Source organism: Megalobrama amblycephala, linkage group LG1 (genome assembly GCF_018812025.1).
Source record: "Megalobrama amblycephala isolate DHTTF-2021 linkage group LG1, ASM1881202v1, whole genome shotgun sequence".
Lineage (NCBI taxonomy): Eukaryota > Metazoa > Chordata > Actinopteri > Cypriniformes > Xenocyprididae > Megalobrama > Megalobrama amblycephala.
Window position 1 is genome coordinate 2983891 of NC_063044.1, and position 18653 is coordinate 3002543.

The window sequence follows — 18653 nt, forward strand, 5'->3', positions numbered from 1 at the left end:
GTATTGAAGATATACTGATAATTTATAATAACTGATGTTATTTAATGATACCATAGATAGACTGCACTTTGTAGATTACTTTAACGAAAACAACTGTTTTGCATAACGTGCCATGTTTGCTGTTCTCGCATTTAAGAAAGACTTTGACCAGCGGATGTCGCTAGCGTGCCACGCCCTTCTGCTCTGCTACTCTGCGCATGCGTAGAAGTTTCTCATTATTATGAGAAAGTTTCTCGTTATTATGAGAAACTAAGTCATTATTACGAGAAAATTTCTCATCATTATGAGATACTAAGTCATAATTACAAGAAAGCTTCTCTTTATTACGAGAAAGTTTCTCATAATAACGAGAAACTAAGTCATTATTATGAAAAAGTTTCTCATTATTATGATATACTAAGTCATAATTACGAGAAAGTTTCTCATTATTATGACATAGTAAGTCATTATTATGAGAAAGTTTCTCAATATTATGACTTAAAGAATCATATTTTTTACTTTACTGTGGCGGAAACGGGCTTCCATCCATTCTCGTGTGATCGGGTTGATTTTAAAATAGTCTTACAGAGTTGGCAAATTACAATATTTTTGTCATCCTTGATGAAATACTTCCACATCTGATGCGTGGTGTCTGTTGGTAACATTTGCATTTTTAATTAATTTATGGTTAAAGGGTTAGTTCACCCAAAAATTAAAATTCTGTCATTTATTACTTACCCTCATGCCGTTCCACACCCATAAGACCTTTGTTCATCTTCATAACACAACTTAAGATATTTTAGTTGAAATTCGATGGCTCAGTGAGGCCTCCATAGCCAGCAATGACATTTCCTCTCTCAAGATCCATAAAGGTACTAAAACATATTTAAATCGGTTCATGTAAGTACAGTGGCTCAATATTAATATTATAAAGCGACGAGAATATTTTTGGAGTGCCAAAAAAAACAAAATAACGACTTCTATAGTGATGGCCGATTTCAAAACACTGCTTCAGGAAGCTTCGGTGCATTATGAATCAGTGTATCAAATCTGCTGTTCGGAGCACCAAAGTCACGTGATTTCAGCCGTTGGCAGTTTGACACATGATCCGAATCATGATTCGATACACTGATTCATTATACTCCAAAGCTTCATTGAAATTGGTCATCACTAAATAAGTCGTTATTTTGTTTTTTTTTGGCGCACCAAAAAATTCTTGGCGCTTTATAATATTAATATTGAACCACTGTACTCACATGAACTGATTTAAATATGTTTTTAGTACATTAATGAATCTTGAGAGAGGAAATGTCATTGCTCCTATTAAGGCCTCACGGAGCCATCGGATTTCTACAAAAATATCTTAATTTGTGTTCCGAAGATTAACGAAGGTCTTACGGGTGAGGAACGGCATGAGGGTAAGTAATAAATTACATTATTTTCATTTTTGGGTGAACTAACCCTATAATGTAGTTGATTGTTTCCGACAGCGCCGACTAGTGGTTGAAGTAGTCGATCTCTCGACTACTCGACTAGTCTATGCAAGCCCTAATATTATATATATATATATATATATATATATATATATATATATATATATATATATATATATATATAGGTCAATGACATGACAGGTCTTTTTTTTTTTTGTTGTCCAAAGCCTTAATAATAATAAAAAACAAAGATATGACATCCAAAGTATAAAAAGTAGTACAACTAGATCTCTTTTATTGAATCCAAAAGGTTTTAATTATATTAAGGATTTTGAAGTGTCAAAAGGTTATTCAGTTAAACCGTCCAAAGTCCAATACAGCCATTTAATTTGTGATTAAAATATCTTAAAACGTAATAAATGTATATATTTTTTATTCTGGCATGATTTTATAACATCATATATCGACATGGTGCAAAATGGTACTAAAATTATGTTTAGAAGTCATTGCTTTGTTATGAGAAAAATGTTCTGAAAAATTAATTTCATTGATGTCATTCGGAGTAACCAATATAAAGGGGCCATTTTTGATCAAGTCATGCGGGCAATATCACGTGATATGATGTGACATCATTCAGACACCTGCAAAGAACCACATGGTTGTGAAGCAAAGTAACTAACTCTCTCTAAAACTATATGAAAAATTCATGTTTTCACTTGCTCATACGCATGTCCCGAAACATCAGGTAATTTGGTACAACCAAAAAACATAAAACATGGAAAATGGGTAACACTTTATTTTGCAGTGATGTAGTAACACGTTACTGCATGCACTTACTATAGCAATAACAGTATATTATGCATAATTACAAGTAACTAACCCTAAATCAAACCCTAACTGTAACTCTATAGTAAGTACATGTAGTTAATTAATAGTACTCAGTACATATTTAAGTAATTAAAATGTAACTACGGCACTGTAAAATAAAGTGTAACCAGTAAATGTTGTAATATTTTAAAAACTTATACTAAATATAAATACAAGGACGTGTAGCTAGTAAATTACATGTTATTTTTTTAGTTGTCTTTTCAGAATCATGAGAGAATTGTGATTCTCAATTTCCAGAATCTTGCAGCTCATTGAGTAAAAACAGCATCATAACCTCATGTAATGAAATAGGTTGTGAGATGGAGAACAACTCATTAATAGGCTACTCTTTAAATTCTGGGGGGAAAAAATAGAATAAGCAGTTGAAATTATCTCAGAGAATAGAACGGCATGTTCAGGTAGCATTTTTATGTGTCCGTTTTACTCCATGTCTATGGTAACATCCTCAAAACAAAAAGTTTTATAAAATGATAAACATCACATTTCAACCCTTTTAACCATTGTTTAAGAAAAGGGATTTGTGAATATTATTATATTTTCTAGATACATTATCCAAATTATTTTGCTTTTTAGAATGCACATCAGCTTCCTTTTCCGTTAAAACTGGATTCCCCTTTAAATGTCTTTTCAAAGTAGCTATACTAAACTGAGAGGTAGCCATCCAAACATTCTACAGCTTTTTTTAAAGGACAAATGTATAATGTTTGTGACCTGTTCAATTCAGTATGCACCACATATGCAAATTCCTAGATAATGTATCTTTAATTTGGCCAAAATCAAACAGATAATTTTCTCCAAGCAGAGATTCTGTTGAATGAACATGTTTGTGCCACACACAATTCATAAGTGTTGTTCATTGACCTTTCATGTGCCTGCTTGATAATTAAGAAAACATTGTTTGGAGGACACGTCAAATAGGCCTGTTTAATGTTATTATAGAATATATAATATTTTATATTTAAATACATCTGAAAAGTAATTTAAAGTATTAAAAAAATAAAGAAAAGAAACAAACAAACAAATAAAAAAATAAAAAATGTTCCCAACTAGAGAGTCCCCCCAGTGAATCTCGGCCATTTCCAGCCCTGATTAAAATATAATAAATAAAAGCCTGATTCATGACATCTACCTAATATCTGAACATACACATACATATATACTTTCGGGTTAGATAAAGATTATGTCGGGACAGGACTAAAGAGGATCGAGGATAGGATCTGTCTGTCTCTCCCTGCTGATGTGTTTATCTGTCGTTCACCCAATCGCATTCACACATTCATCATTCACGCCATATGCGATAAACACAACGCACTCATTGTGCATAAGAAAACATTCACTCACCTCACCATTAATAAACTCGTCTCATGAATGTCAATCTCCGTTGATGTGTTTCAGAAATCTTCACCTTCCACCATCACTGTTATACGGCTAACGCTGCTAAAGCTAGCCCACGCAACACCCCAGACGTCATGATGACGTAGGTACAGCGATGCAGCTAATGCGAGACATATCCAGCTGCAGACCCGCAGCACCACAGTTTCAGAACCGCAGCCACAGAACGGAAGTGAGGGGCGGGGCTTAAACAGTCATATTTGCGCGACCCATACATGTCATTTTCTTTTGTTAAATATAAGTTGTTTTTATATGTATTTTGATCGGATCGATGTCTACAGTATTTAACCCTGTAAAGCCCACTGTTGCAGAATTACAACATCACTTTCAACTATTTTTAAAAAAGGCTTGCAAATGTTTGTTTTTTCCTCAAGACCACATTTACATAGTTAATGGGTTCTATTGATTGTCCTCACAATGCTATTGGATAAAAGAAGTGTTTATAGGACGGTCATCTGGCCATGAACTCACTCTGCCTGCAAACTTCGCGTTGAGCTCATCTCCTTTTTTTTTTTTGCATGACTGGATGTCGTCAAGATTCAAGTAAGTAAAATTCCTTACTTTTTTGTGTGTGTGTTTATTACAGTGTCTAAAACACATACATGTTATTTTGGAATACATTACTCTAATTTGATCTAGAGATTAAGTGCATGTTGTAATTCTACAACGTTGGGCCAGAGTGGTAGTCAAAATAGCCTGAGCTCCTTACACATTATATAAGGACACTGCACTTCTCACATGGTCACAAATTGAAATTCAAACTGTTATATGATTCATTTGAACTAAGTTCTAAATGTGCGTTTCTGTTAAATTAGTACTTAGTTTAGACCATAATTAAACACAGGAATATATTTTATGTGGAATTTGAAACTCCATCATCTAGAGCAGTATCTGAAACTCCCTGTATCTTTTTAGTTTATTTGTTTTTTAACTTCTAAATGATCCTGAGATTTTTTTTTTTATTAGTGTTGCCCAAGTAGCAGTTTATAGCATCAGGCTCTTAATGTTTTGGATTTTTTGGGGGGGATGCCTGTTGCATTGTTCAGGGACAGGTGTGAATGGTCTTGAACATGAACCTGTAAGTGCTCTGGAGGGATGCATGTGTTCCTTTAGTATAAGTAAAGAGCATAGGTGAGCCAGACAGTACTGTTTGAATGTAGTAGAGGAATTTTGATTAGCATTTGAATTTTATTTTTGAAATTATAATACTTTGATGGATATAGATCTCTACACTCAACAAATGGTCTACCACCCTGTCTATTCTTTCAGTTTATCTACAATGTAAGACCCATATGTATTATTCACTTATTTATATTTTTACTTTTTCCATTTCAGAATGCCAAGATGTCATCGGACCACTCCCCACTGCATGTATGCAAAGACATGATTGCATATTTCCCATTAAAGACGAAGAGAGGATGCTGCAGACACTGCAATAATGGATACACAAATACACTGTGTATCAAGTGCAATGTTTGCCTGTGCTTCTGAGATGAACAGAACTGTCTTAGGGACTATCGCTGCAAAACACAGACTTCATTCAAACCACACTGAAAGTGATAGAAGTTTTATAAATACAATTTTCCCCAATATTTTTATTAATAAATGCTTATTCATAAACAAATATGATTGTTGTGTGATTATTACTCATGATATATACTGTTATGGGGCTAAGTAAGCAATCAGCCCTGCAAATGAATGCTTAAATGCTCTGTATATCTGTTCATACAAAGTGAGTAAAAATACAGAAATTCTGCTCTTAACTAGGCCCAATGTTGCAATATTACAACATTTCCCTAAAAACTTACTAAAATGTAAAAAATTTGAAAAATCTTTAATTTCTACATCAAAGGCCTCCTAAAACAATATCTGAGAGGTCAAAAAAAAATTTGCTCATTTTTTTTCTATATTTGGGTTTTACAGGGTTATCAACAATACTTTTAAATAAAGTAATTTTTCTGTTCATATACGCCTAATATGCATAAGATATCATGATGTACAGGAGTTTTAATTACAATGTTAATGGATAATACAAACTATTTTTTGTTAAGCCATGAACTAATATATTATATATTTAAAAATATATTAATAAATGTTTAACCATATAGTAAAATGTCTCCCTTGACTGTATGTGATATTTCCGTATCATGTTGTGAACTTGTGACAAATAAAGACAAGGAGGTATGGGCATTTAATGTCAAAATATAGGCCTACATGTATTTAATCATTGCATATCCTTGAACAAGTGAAACATGCATTTAAGCCATTTAACAACAGAAGGTGTATACGGTGAGTGTATGATATTTCAGGGATGAAAAGACAGAAATGCCATGATATGGGCTTATAATCTTTAAGTGTTTTAAGATGATTATTTGTTTTTTGCTTGTTTTTATTTTATTATGAGCAGTTTAAATATGTTTTAACCCTATTATTTTAGAAATGTTTTTTTTAAATATCCTATTTGTTTTCATACAAAGAAACACACAACAAGTGAAACACGTTTCACTTGTTCAAGGCTTTTTTTTTTATGGTTATTTTTATTTGACATTAAATTGCCTACGTTACATAATCTAAGTATTATTTGTAACAATTTGAACATGAAGGAAATAATACGATCAAATATACAGTCAAATGTTACACATTTATTAATATATGTTTGAATTAATAAAAAAAAAAACGCAAATAAATAAATAAATAAATCTTCTCAAACTCTGTGTAGTTAAGTATTATTTGGAACGTGGAGGAAATAATTTAAAATAAAAACGTCGTATAGTTGTAGCCTATATCCTCGCAGTATACACGACTGTGTTTGTATCCATTCATTGACATTAAGCATAGGCTGTTTTAAAATTTTGCTCTTTGTACATCATGATATCTTATGCATATTAGGCCTATATGAACAGTAAAATTTATTTGAAAGTATTGTTGTTAAATACTGTAGACATCGATCCGATCAAAATCCATGTAAAAACATCTTATATTTAACAAAAGAAAATTACATGTATGGGTAGCGCAAATATGACTGTTTAAGCCCCGCCCCTCACTTCCGTTCTGTGGCTGCGGTTCTGAAACTGTGGTGCTGCGGGTCTGCAGCTGGATACTATTGGCTAATGCTGCAGACCACATCCTACTTGGGAATAATGCTGCCTTCACGTGCGTTCGGAAATTTGATAATTCCCACCTCTGAAGTCGCTATTACGAGCTCATCGCATTCAAGTTTCGAAATGGGAGGGCGTTCATGTGAAATTTTTACCTAGGAAACTGGTATTTACGATAATACCGAGAGCACGTGAAGGCAGCATTACGTTTGGACCACCGCTCGAATTCAACCTTTGAACAGATCAATCAACCCCGATCAGTTTGATCTCACTTCCAACATGGCGGCAAGTCCTTGTTTGCTGCTTTTTTCTATAATAATAATAATAATAAGATGAAACACATAGAATGACAATAATATACTACATGCCAGGGAGCAGAAAAACAATATACATTTTAAAAAGATTCACAGTTTTTACAGCTTTCTTCTTGGAAGAGTCAGAAATCAAATACATATACAATTTTAACTCTTTCAGAAAAATGTTAAAAAGAAAGGCTTACACTTACAAAATTTACATTTGTGTACAAAATATTTGGAGAAACAAAATAAGATTGAGTATAAAAAACATCTGATTGTTCTCTTTCAAAATGTATATAACCCAGAATAACATTTTCGTATTTCAATGAAATTTCAGGAATTATACCACAAAAAAAATACTCAAAATGTTTTTCCACAGATTCTTAGTATACTCACAATACCAAAATAAAATATAGCTGCAAGCAGCAATTATGGGGCCAAGCAAAAAAGGCACAGCAAGCCAGCCAAGATGGCTGGGAGCATCAGACCAGCTGCAACAGTAAGCAATTAATGACCTATTAGGATCATTTTAGGCAAAAGAGCTGAAAAATGATATATACAGTCAATAATAAAGATTTAATGGTTAATCACTTTTGATCAATAGGTGGTGCTGTGACCAAATTAATGTGGTATGGTCAGAGTGAGGAAGCAATGACACTCGCTAAGGATATGACTCCCGTGAAAATAAGTCAACCAGATCAAAAGATATAAACATATGAAAAAAACACTAGGTGGCGCTAGTTTGAAACTTCTCAGGCTCCTTCGGGACCTTGTGATGATGACTCATACCGAGTTTCGTAACAATACGCTAATGCTTTCATAAAATACAGCATTTTTGCACAAAATTCAAAATGGCCGACAACCAAAATGGCTGATATGGGAAAATTGGATATCATTCGACTCGGCATGATGCCCCTAATCTAACAAGACCAAATTTATGATTTTTGGACAAACATATTTGAAGCTATAAGCAAAAATAATGGCTATTTTGGCTTTTTTGAATCTCCAGACCAGTAGGTGGTGTTGCGACGAAACTCAGCATGTAGGCTCTGGTCTTGCTTGGGATGATTTGTACGAAGTTTGGTGTAAATATGATAAATCATTGCAGAGATACAGCCATGAGTCCAAACTGGGTGCTCTGCGTTAAATTAATTTGCGTGTTTTTTGAGAATGGTTGAGTTTATCAAAAAGCTTTTGATAACTTTTTGCCAGAATGGTCTGAAGATGATCTGGTTCAATTTTCATGATAATCAGACCAACAGCCTAGGACGAGTTCGAAAAAGTAAGTTTTTCGCAAAATTCAAAATGGCGGACAAACCATAAGTCGAAACCTAGCGTGTTAGGTATCGTTAGACTCAGCAGGGATTCAGGAGTCTAAAGTCATGACTCTTTTGAAAATAAGTTGACCACACCCATATTGATAAGCATTTGAATATTTGATTTTACCACTAGGTGGCGCTGGTGCAAAACTTCTTAGGCTCGTTCAGGGCATCGTGCTGAAGACTCATACCAAGTTTTGTGACGATATGCTAATGCGTTCATAAAATACAGCATTTTAGCACAAAATTCAAAATGGCCGACGGCCAAAATGGCTGATATGGTAATAATGGATATCATTCAACTCGGAATGATGCCCTGAATCTGACGTAACCACATTTATGATTTATGGACAAACCATTCAGAAGTTATTAGCATAAATATCCATTTTTCATATCTCTGGACCAGTAGGTGGCACTGTGCCGAAACACTGCATGTTGCCTCAAGTCATGCTTGTGATGACATGTACAAAGATTGGTCAGAATACGATAAATTGTTTTGAAGATATAGCCTTAAGTGTTATTTTGCGAGCTTTCGGTCGAATTCTTTTGTGCCCTATTCGAGAACGGATGGATCTATCGAAAAGCTTTTGATAACTTTTTGCAGTCATGGTCTGAAGATGATCTGGTTCAATTTTTGTGAAAATCGGAGTTAATGCCCTAATAAATAATATGATAAAGCATAGCAGAGATACAGCTTCAAGAGTCATTTTTGCATCATGCCTCAAATTCGTTGCTCTGGTATACGAAAACGGTTTGACTTATCGACTTGAAATCCATAACTTTTTGTCAGCATGGTCTGAAGATGATACGGTTCGATTTTGGTGAAAATCGGAGCAACGGTCTAGGAGGAGTTCGAAAAAGTAGGTTTTTAAAGAAAAACAATACGGCGGACAGGAAGTTCAGCTGACTATGGAAAGTTTGATATCTATGTTCTCAGCATGACCCAAGGAATCTACTGAAAACAGTTTCATTACAATCGGTTAATATACTCAAAAGTTATTAGCATTTTTGTAAATTTTGTTATAACTTTTGACCACAAGGTGGCGCTGGTCCGAAACTTCTCAGGCTCCTTCAGGGCATTGTGCTGATGACCCATACCAAGTTTCGTAACGATACGCTAATGCGTTCGTAAAATACAGCATTTTAGCACAAAATTCAAAATGGCCGACGGCCAAAATGTCCGATATGGGAAAATTGGTTAGCATTCGACTCAGCATGATGCCCCCAATCCAACGAGACCAAATTTATGATTTTTGGCCAAACCCATCAGAAGTTATAAGCAAAAACATAAATTTTTCATATCTCCGCACCAGTAGGTGGCGCTGCGCCGAAACGCTGCATGTTGCCTCAGGTCATGCTTGTGATGACAGGTACCAAGTTTGGTCTGAATACGATAAAGCGTTGCGGAGATACAGTCTTATGTCTATTTTCACAAGCACTACGTACAATTTGTTCGCGTGTTTTTCGAAAACGGTTCCAGGAATCAACTTGAATTCCATAACTTTTTGTCGGCATGGTCTGAAGATGATCTGGTTCAATTTTCGTGAAAATCGGAGTAACGGCCTAGGAGGAGTTCGAAAAAGTACGTTTTTCAGAAAATTCAAAATGGCGGAAAAATTTTCATGACGGAAAATGACGTCATATGGTGCAACCGATTCGTCTTGACCTAAGGAATCAGAGGAAAAAAGAATTTTGTTTCCAGCACTTACGGTTCAAAAGTTATTAGCATAAACATAAGTGCAACTTTGGACAGCTGGTGGCGCTAAAGGGATTGAGATAGAGACTCCAAATTTGCTATGGACATAGCTCAGACTGTCCTCTAACTGTGTGCCAAATTTCATAACTTTCCCGCAAGCGGTTCTATGGGCTGTCATAGACTTCAAGAGCGGAAGAAGAAGAAGAAGAAGAAGAAGAAGAAAAAAAAAAAAAAAGAACGCCAACAATAACAATAGGTGCCTCCGCACCTTCGGTGCTTGGCCCCTAAATATAGCTGCAAGCAGCAATTACGGGGCCAAGCACAAAAACGGCACAAGAAGCCAGCCAACATGGCTGGGAGCATCAGACCAACAGCAGCAGTGAGCAATTAGAAAAAAAAGTTATTAGCATTTTTGTCAATTTTGTTATAACTTTTGACCACAAGGTGGCGCTGGTCCGAAACTTCTCAGGCTCCTTCAGGGCATTGTCCTGATGACCCATACCAAATTTATGAATTTTGGTCAAACCCATCAGAAGTTATAAGTAAAAAAAGCCATTTTTCATATCTCCACTCCAGTAGGTGGCGCTGCGCCGAAACACTGTATGGTGCCTCAGGTCATGCTTGTGATGACATGTACCAAGTTTGGTCTGAATACGATAAAGCGTTGCGGAGATACAGTCTTATGTCTATTTTCACAAGCACTACGTACAATTTGTTCGCGTGTTTTTCGAAAACGGTTCCAGGAATCAACTTGAATTCCATAACTTTTTGTCGGCATGGTCTGAAGATGATCTGGTTCAATTTTCGTGAAAATCGGAGTAACGGCCTAGGAGGAGTTCGAAAAAGTACGTTTTTCAGAAAATTCAAAATGGCGGAAAAATTTTCATGACGGAAAATGACGTCATATGGTGCAATCGATTCGTCTTGACCTAAGGAATCAGAGGAAAAAAGAATTTTGTTTCTAGCACTTAAGGTTCAAAAGTTATTAGCATAAACATAAGTGCAACTTTGGACAGCTGGTGGCGCTAGAGGGATTGAGTTAGAGACTCCAAATTTGCTATGGACATAGCTCAGACTGTCCTCTAACTGTGTGCCAAATTTCATAACTTTCCCGCAAGCGGTTCTATGGGCTGTCATAGACTTCAAGAGCGGAAGAAGAATAATAATAAGCGTACGGAACGCCAACAATAACAATAGGTGCCTAAGCACCTTCGGTGCTTGGCCCCTAATAAAAAAAAAAAAAAAAAAAAGAACGCCAACAATAACAATAGGTGCCTAAGCACCTTCGGTGCTTGGCCCCTAAATATAGCTGCAAGCAGCAATTACGGGGCCAAGCACAAAAACGGCACAAGAAGCCAGCCAACATGGCTGGGAGCATCAGACCAACTGCAACAGTGAGCAATTAAAGACCTATTAAGATCAATTTTAAGGCAAAAGAGCTTGGAAAATTATGATACAGTCAGTAATGAAAGATTTACTGGTTTATCACTTTTGACCAATAGGTGGCGCTGTGTCCAAATTGAATGTGGTATTGGTCAGAGTGAGGTGACAATGACACTTGCAAAGTTTGGTGTCAATATGTCAAAGCATTGCAGAGATACAGCTTCAAGAGTCGTTTTTGCATCATGCCTCAGATTTGTCATTCGACTCAACATGATGCCCCGAATCTAATAAGACCAAATTTATGATTTTTGGTCAAACCTATCAGAAGTTATAAGCAAAAATATTCATTTTTCATATCTCCACTCCAGTAGGTGGCGCTGCTATTCCGAAACACTGCATGATTTTAAACCAAAATTTAAAATGCCTCAGGTCATGCTTGTGATGACATGTACCAAGTTTGGTCTGAATATGATAAAGCATTGCAGAGATACAGCTTGCAGAGAGTGTGTTTTGCATCATGCGTCAAATTAATTTGCGTGGTTATTTGAGAATGATTGAGTTTGATCATAAAAGACTTTCCCGATAACGGTTTTGGGTTACAATGGTCTGAAGATGATCTGATTTGATTTTCATGACAATCAAGATGAAGCGTCTAGGACGAGTTCGAAAAAGCAGGTTTTTCGCAAAAAAAATAAAAAAACATGAACGCCACAAACTATATGTCGCAACCTACCATGCTTTGGCCCCTAAATTGTTGGACTCAGAAGGGATTCAGGGTCTCAAGCATCATGACTAAGAAGAAAATGGCTGGGAGTCAGACCACACTCATAGTAATTAGAAAAAAAAAGTTATTAGCATTTTTGTCAATATTTGTTATAACTTTTGACCACTAGGTGGCGCTGGTCCGAAACTTCTCAGGCTCCTTCAGGGCATCATACTGATGACCCATATCGAGTTTTGTGATGATATGCTAATGTGTTCGTAAAATACAGCATTTTAGCACAAATTCAAAATGGCCGACGACCAAAATGGCTGAATGGCAATTTGGTCATTCGACTCGGCATGATGCCCCTAATCTAACAAGACCAAAGTTATGAAGGACAAACCTATCTGAAGCTGCAAGCAAAAATAACAATTTTTCATATCTCCACTCCAGTAGGTGGCGCTGCGCCGAAACACTCAGCATGATGCCTCTGATCATTGCTTGTGGATGACATGTACCAAGCTTTGGTCTGAATATGATAAAGCATTGCAGAGATACAGCTTCAAGAGTCCAAATTTTTGCATCATACCTCAAATTCAATTGCTCCGGTTATTTGAAAACGGTTTGACATTATCCGACTTGAAATCCATAACTTTTTGTCCAGCAATGGTCTGAAGATGATACTGGTTTGATTTTGGTGAAAATCGGAATGCAAGCGGTCTAGGAGGAGTTCGAAAAAAGTAGGTTTTTAAAGAAAAACAATATGGCGGACAGGAAGTTTAGCTGAAACCTATGGCAAATTTGATATCGTATGTTCTCAGCATGACCCAAGGAATCTACTGGACATGAGTCTTCATTACAATCAAGTCGAATACAGTCAAAAGTTATTAAACATTTTTGTAATATTTGTTATAACTTTTGACCACAAGGTGGCGCTGGTGTGAAACTTCTCAGGCTCCTTCAGGGCATTGTGCTGATGACCCATACCGAGTTTTGTAATGATACGCTAATGCGTTCATAAAATACAGCATTTTAGCACAAAATTCAAAATGGCCGACTGCCAAAATGGCTGATATGGTAATAATTGGATTATCATTCGACTCGGCATGATACCCCGAATCCAACGAGACCAAATTTATGATTTTTGGACAAACCATTCAGAAGTTATAAGCAAAAATAGCCATTTTTCATATCTCCGCACCAGTAGGTGGCGCTGCGCCGAAACACTGCATGTTGCCTCAGGTCATGCTTGTGATGACATGTACCAAGTTTGGTCTGAAATATGATAAAGTTTTGCAGAGATACAGCCTTAAGTCTGATTTTCGCAAGCGCTTCGGTACGAATTCGTTTGTGTGTTTTTCGAAAACGGTTTGGAGCAATCGAAAAGCTTGAATTCCATAACTTTTTGTCAGTCATGGTCTGAAGATGATCTGGTTCCAATTTTCGTGAAAATCGGAGTAACGGCCCTAGGAGGAGTTCGAAAAAGTAGGTTTTTCAGGAAAATTCAAAATGGCGGAAAAATTTTCATGACGGAAAATGACGTCATAGGGTGCAATTCGAAATCGGCTTGAGCCAAGGAATCAGAGGAAAAAAGAATTTTGTTTCTAGCCCTTACGGTTCAAAAGTTATTAACATAAACATAAGTGCAACTTTGGACAGCTGGTGGCGCTAGAGGGATTGAGTTAGAGACTCCAAATTTGGCTATGGAACACAGCTTCAGACTGTCCTCTATCTGTGTGCCAAATTTCATAACTTTCCCGCAAGCGGTTCTATGGGCTGCCATAGACTTCAAGAGCGGAAGAAGAAGAAGAATAATAATAAGCGTACGGAACGCCAACAATAACAATAGGTGCCTAAGCACCTTCGGTGCTTGGCCCCTAATAAATATAGCTGCAAGCAGCAATTACGGGGCCAAGCACAAAAACGGCACAAGAAGCCAGCCAACATGGCTGGGAGCATCAGACCAACAGCAGCAGTGAGCAATTAGAAAAAAAATGTTATTAACAATTATATTACAGTCAAATAAAGATTTACTGGTTTATAACTTTTGACCACAAGGTGGCGCTGGTCCGAAACTTCTCAGGCTCCTTCAGTGCATTGAGTTTCCTGATGACCCATAAAATGGCCAAATTTATGAATTTTGGTCAAACCCATCAGAAGTTATAAGCAAAAATAGCTATTTTTCATATCTCCACTCCAGTAGGTGGCGCTACGCCGAAAACACTCTATGATGCCTCAGGTCATGCTTGTGATGACACGTACCAAGTTTGATCTGAATATGATAAAGCATTGCAGAGATACAGCTTCAAGAGTCCAAATTTTTGCATCATGCTCAAATTGTTTGCTCTGGTATACGAAAACGGTTTGACATTTATCGACTTGAAATCCATAACTTTTTGTCCAGACATGGTCTGAAGATGATCACGGTTCAATTTTGGTGAAAATCGGAGCAACGGTCTAGGAGGAGTTCGAAAAAGTAGGTTTTTAAAGAAAAATTCAATATGGCGGACAGGAAGTTCAGCTACTATGGCAAACCTTGATATCTATGTTCTCAGCATGACCCACAGGAATCTACTGAGATCAGTTTCATTACAATCGGTTAATATAGTCAAAAGTTATTAAGCATTTTTGTAAATTTTGTTATAACTTTTGACCACTAGGTGGCGCTGGTCCGAAACTTCTCAGGCTCATTCAGGGCATCATGCTGATGACCCATACCGAGTTTTGTGAATGATACGCTAATGCGTTCGTAAAATACAGCATTTTAGCACAAAATTCAAAATGGCCGACAGGCTGAAAATGGCCAATATGGGAAAATTGGATATCATTCGACTCGGCATGATGCCCCAAATCTAACGAGACCAAATTTATGATTTTTGGACAAACCCATCAGAAGTTATAAGCAAAAATAGCCATTTTTCATATCTCCGCACCAGTAGGTGGCGCTGCGCCGAAACACTGCATGTTGCCTCAGGTCATGCTTGTGATGACATGTACCAAGTTTGGTCTGAATACGATAAAGCGTTGCGGAGATACAGCCTTATGTCTGATTTTCGCAAGCACTACGTACAATTTGTTTGTGTGTTTTTCGAAAACGGTTTGAGGAATCGAAAAGCTTGAATTCCATAACTTTTTGTCGGCATGGTCTGAAGATGATCTGGTTCAATTTTCGTGAAAATCGGAGTAACGGCCTAGGAGGAGTTCGAAAAAGTACGTTTTTCAGAAAATTCAAAATGGCGGAAAAATTTTCATGACGGAAAATGACGTCATAGGGTGCAATTCGATTCGTCTTGACCCAAGGAATCAGAGGAAAAAAGAATTTTGTTTCTAGCCCTTACGGTTCAAAAGTTATTAACATAAACATAAGTGCAACTTTGGACAGCTGGTGGCGCTAGAGGGATTGAGTTAGAGACTCCAAATTTGCTATGGACATAGTTCAGACTGTCCTCTAACTGTGTGCCAAATTTCACAACTTTCCCGCAAGCGGTTCTATGGGCTGCCATAGACTTCAAGAGCGGAAGAAGAAACGGAAGAAGAATAATAATAAGCGTACGGAACGCCAACAGATACAATAGGTGCCTAAGCACCTTCGGTGCTTGGCCCCTAATAAATATAGCTGCAAGCAGCAATTACGGGGCCAAGCAAAAAAGGCACAACAAGCCAGCCAAGATGGCTGGGAGCATCAGACCAGCTGCAACAGTAAGCAATTAAAGACCTATTAGGATCATTTTAGGCAAAAGAGCTGAAAAATGATATATACAGTCAATAATAAAGATTTAATGGTTTATCACTTTTGACCAATAGGTGGCGCTGTGACCAAATTAATGTGGTATAGTCAGAGTGAGGTAACAATGACACTCGCTAAGGATATGACTCCCGTGAAAATAAGTCAACCAGATCAAAAGTTATAAGCATATGAAAAAAACACTAGGTGGCGCTGGTTTGAAACTTCTCAGGCTCCTTCGGGACCTTGTGCTGATGACTCATACCGAGTTTCGTAACAATACGCTAATGCGTTCATAAAATACAGCATTTTTGCACAAAATTCAAAATGGCCGACAGCCAAAATGGCTAATATGGGAAAATTGGATATCATTCGACTCGGCATGATGCCCCTAATCTAACAAGACCAAATTTATGATTTTTGGACAAACATATATGAAGCTATAAGCAAAAATAATGGCTATTTTGGCTTTTTTGAATCTCCAGACCAGTAGGTGGTGTTGCGACGAAACTCAGCATGTAGGCTCTGGTCTTGCTTGGGATGATTTGTACGAAGTTTGGTCTAAATATGATAAATCATTGCAGAGATACAGCCATGAGTCCAAACTGGGTGCTCTGCGTTAAATTAATTTGCGTGTTTTTTGAGAATGGTTGAGTTTATCAAAAAGCTTTTGATAACTTTTTGCCAGAATGGTCTGAAAGATGATCTGGTTCAATTTTCATGAATAATCAGACCAACAGCCTAGGACGAGTTCGAAAAAGTAGGTTTTTCGCAAAATTCAAAATGGCGGACAAACCATAAGTCGAAACCTAGCATGTTTGGTATCGTTAGACTCAGCAGGGATTCAGGAGTCTAAAGTCATGACTCTTTTGAAAATAAGTTGACCACACCCATATTGATAAGCATTTGAATATTTGATTTTACCACTAGGTGGCGCTGGTGCAAAACTTCTCAGGCTCGTTCAGGGCATCGTGCTGATGACCCATACCGAGTTTTGTGACGATATGCTAATGCGTTCATAAAATACAGCATTTTAGCACAAAATTCAAAATGGCCGACGGCCAAAATGGCTGATATGGTAATAATGGATATCATTCGACTCGGCATGATGCCCTGAATCTGACGTGACCACATTTATGATTTATGGACAAACCATTCAGAAGTTATTAGCATAAATATCCATTTTTCATATCTCTGGACCAGTAGGTGGCACTGTGCCGAAACACTGCATGTTGCCTCAAGTCATGCTTGTGATGACATGTACAAAGTTTGGTCAGAATACGATAAATTGTTTTGGAGATATAGCCTTAAGTGTGATTTTGCGAGCTTTCGGTCGAATTCATTTTGTGCCCTATTCGAGAACGGATGGATCTATCGAAAAGCTTTTGATAACTTTTTGCAGTCATGGTCTGAAGATGATCTGGTCCAATTTTTGTGAAAATCAGGAGTAACGCCCTAGGAGGAGTTCGAAAAAGTAGGTTTTTCGGAAAATTCAAAATGGCGGGAAAATTTTCATGACGGAAAATGACGTCATATGGGTGCAATTCGATTCGTCTTGAGCCCAAGGAATCAGAGGAAAAAAGAATTTTGTTTCTAGCCCTTATGGTTCAAAAGTTATTAGCATAAACAGAAGTGCAACTTTGGACAGCTGGTGGCGCTAGAGGGATTGAGTTAGAGACTCCAAATTGGCTATGGACACAGTTCAGACTGTCCTCTAACTGTGTGCCAAATTTCACAACTTTTTACCATACGGTTCTATGGGCTGCCATAGACTCCAAGAGCGGAAGAATAATAATAATAAGAATATAGCTGCAAGCAGCAATTACGGGGCCAAGCAAAAAAGGGACAACAAGCCAGCCAACATGGATGGGAGCATTAGGCTAACTACAACAGTGAGCAATTAAAGACCTATTACAATAATTTAAGGCAAAAGAGTTGGAAAATTATATATACAGTCAGTAATAAAGATTTACTGGTTTATCACTTTTGACCAATAGGTGGCGCTGTGACCAAATGAATGTGGTTTGGTCAGAGTGAGGTGACAATGACACTCACTAAGGATATGACTCCCGAAAAAATAAGTCAACCAGATCAAAAGTTATAAGCATGTGAAAAAAAAACAGGAGGTGGCGCTGGTTTGGAACTATTCAGATTCTTTCAGGGCCTTGTGCTGATGACCTATACAGAGTTTCCCAACAATATACTAATGCGTTCACAAAATACAGCATTTTAAACCAAAATTTAAAATGTCCGATGGCCAAAATGGCCGACATGGGAAAATTGGATATCATTCGACTTGGCATGATGCCCCGAATTGAAAAAGACCAACTTTATCATTTTTGGACAAACCTATCTGAAGCTATAAGCAAAAATAATGGCTATTTTGGCTTTTTTGTATCTCCAGACCAGTAGGTGGCGTTATGACAAAACTCAGCATGTAGGCTCTGGTCTTGCTTGGGATGATATGTATGAGGTTTCGTCTGAATATGATAAAGCATTGCAGAGATACAGCCATGAGTCCAAATTGGGTGCTCTGCGTTAAATTAATTTGCGTGTTATTTGAGAATGATTGAGTTTATCAAAAAGCTTTTGATAACTTTTTGCCACAATGGTCTGAAGATGATCTGATTTGATTTTCATGACAATCAAATGAAGCGTCTAGGACGAGTTCGAAAAAGCAGGTTTTTCGCAAAATTCAACATGAGGCACAAACTATATGTCGAAACCTACCATGTTTGGTAT

At 37.0% G+C, this 18653-nt stretch overlaps 1 protein-coding gene and 1 long non-coding RNA gene across 7 annotated transcripts in view; one reads left to right on the plus strand and one right to left on the minus strand.

Annotated features, from left to right (window-relative positions):
- The window catches only part of apbb1 (amyloid beta (A4) precursor protein-binding, family B, member 1 (Fe65)), a 69975-nt gene extending 66177 nt beyond the window's left edge, over positions 1 to 3798 (minus strand). For 4 of the 6 annotated variants that reach the window (XR_007181027.1, XM_048164634.1, XM_048164408.1 and 1 more), the window contains exon 1: positions 3647 to 3798. Coding sequence is in view for 3 of the 6 variants with exons in the window: in XM_048164408.1 (XP_048020365.1) it covers positions 3647 to 3649 (3 nt within the window). In the remaining 3 variants the exon portion in view is untranslated. Of the gene's footprint in view, positions 1 to 3641 lie in introns of all 6 variants that reach the window. The other 2 variants (XM_048164537.1, XM_048164473.1) reach the window with 1 other exon arrangement.
- Positions 3799 to 3869: 71 nt separating this feature from the next.
- On the plus strand, positions 3870 to 5316 carry LOC125251647. The gene is made up of 2 exons (XR_007181056.1): positions 3870 to 4235; positions 5028 to 5316. It is a non-coding gene; the product is annotated as an uncharacterized LOC125251647 (long non-coding RNA).
- The last annotated feature ends 13337 nt before the right edge of the window (positions 5317 to 18653 follow it).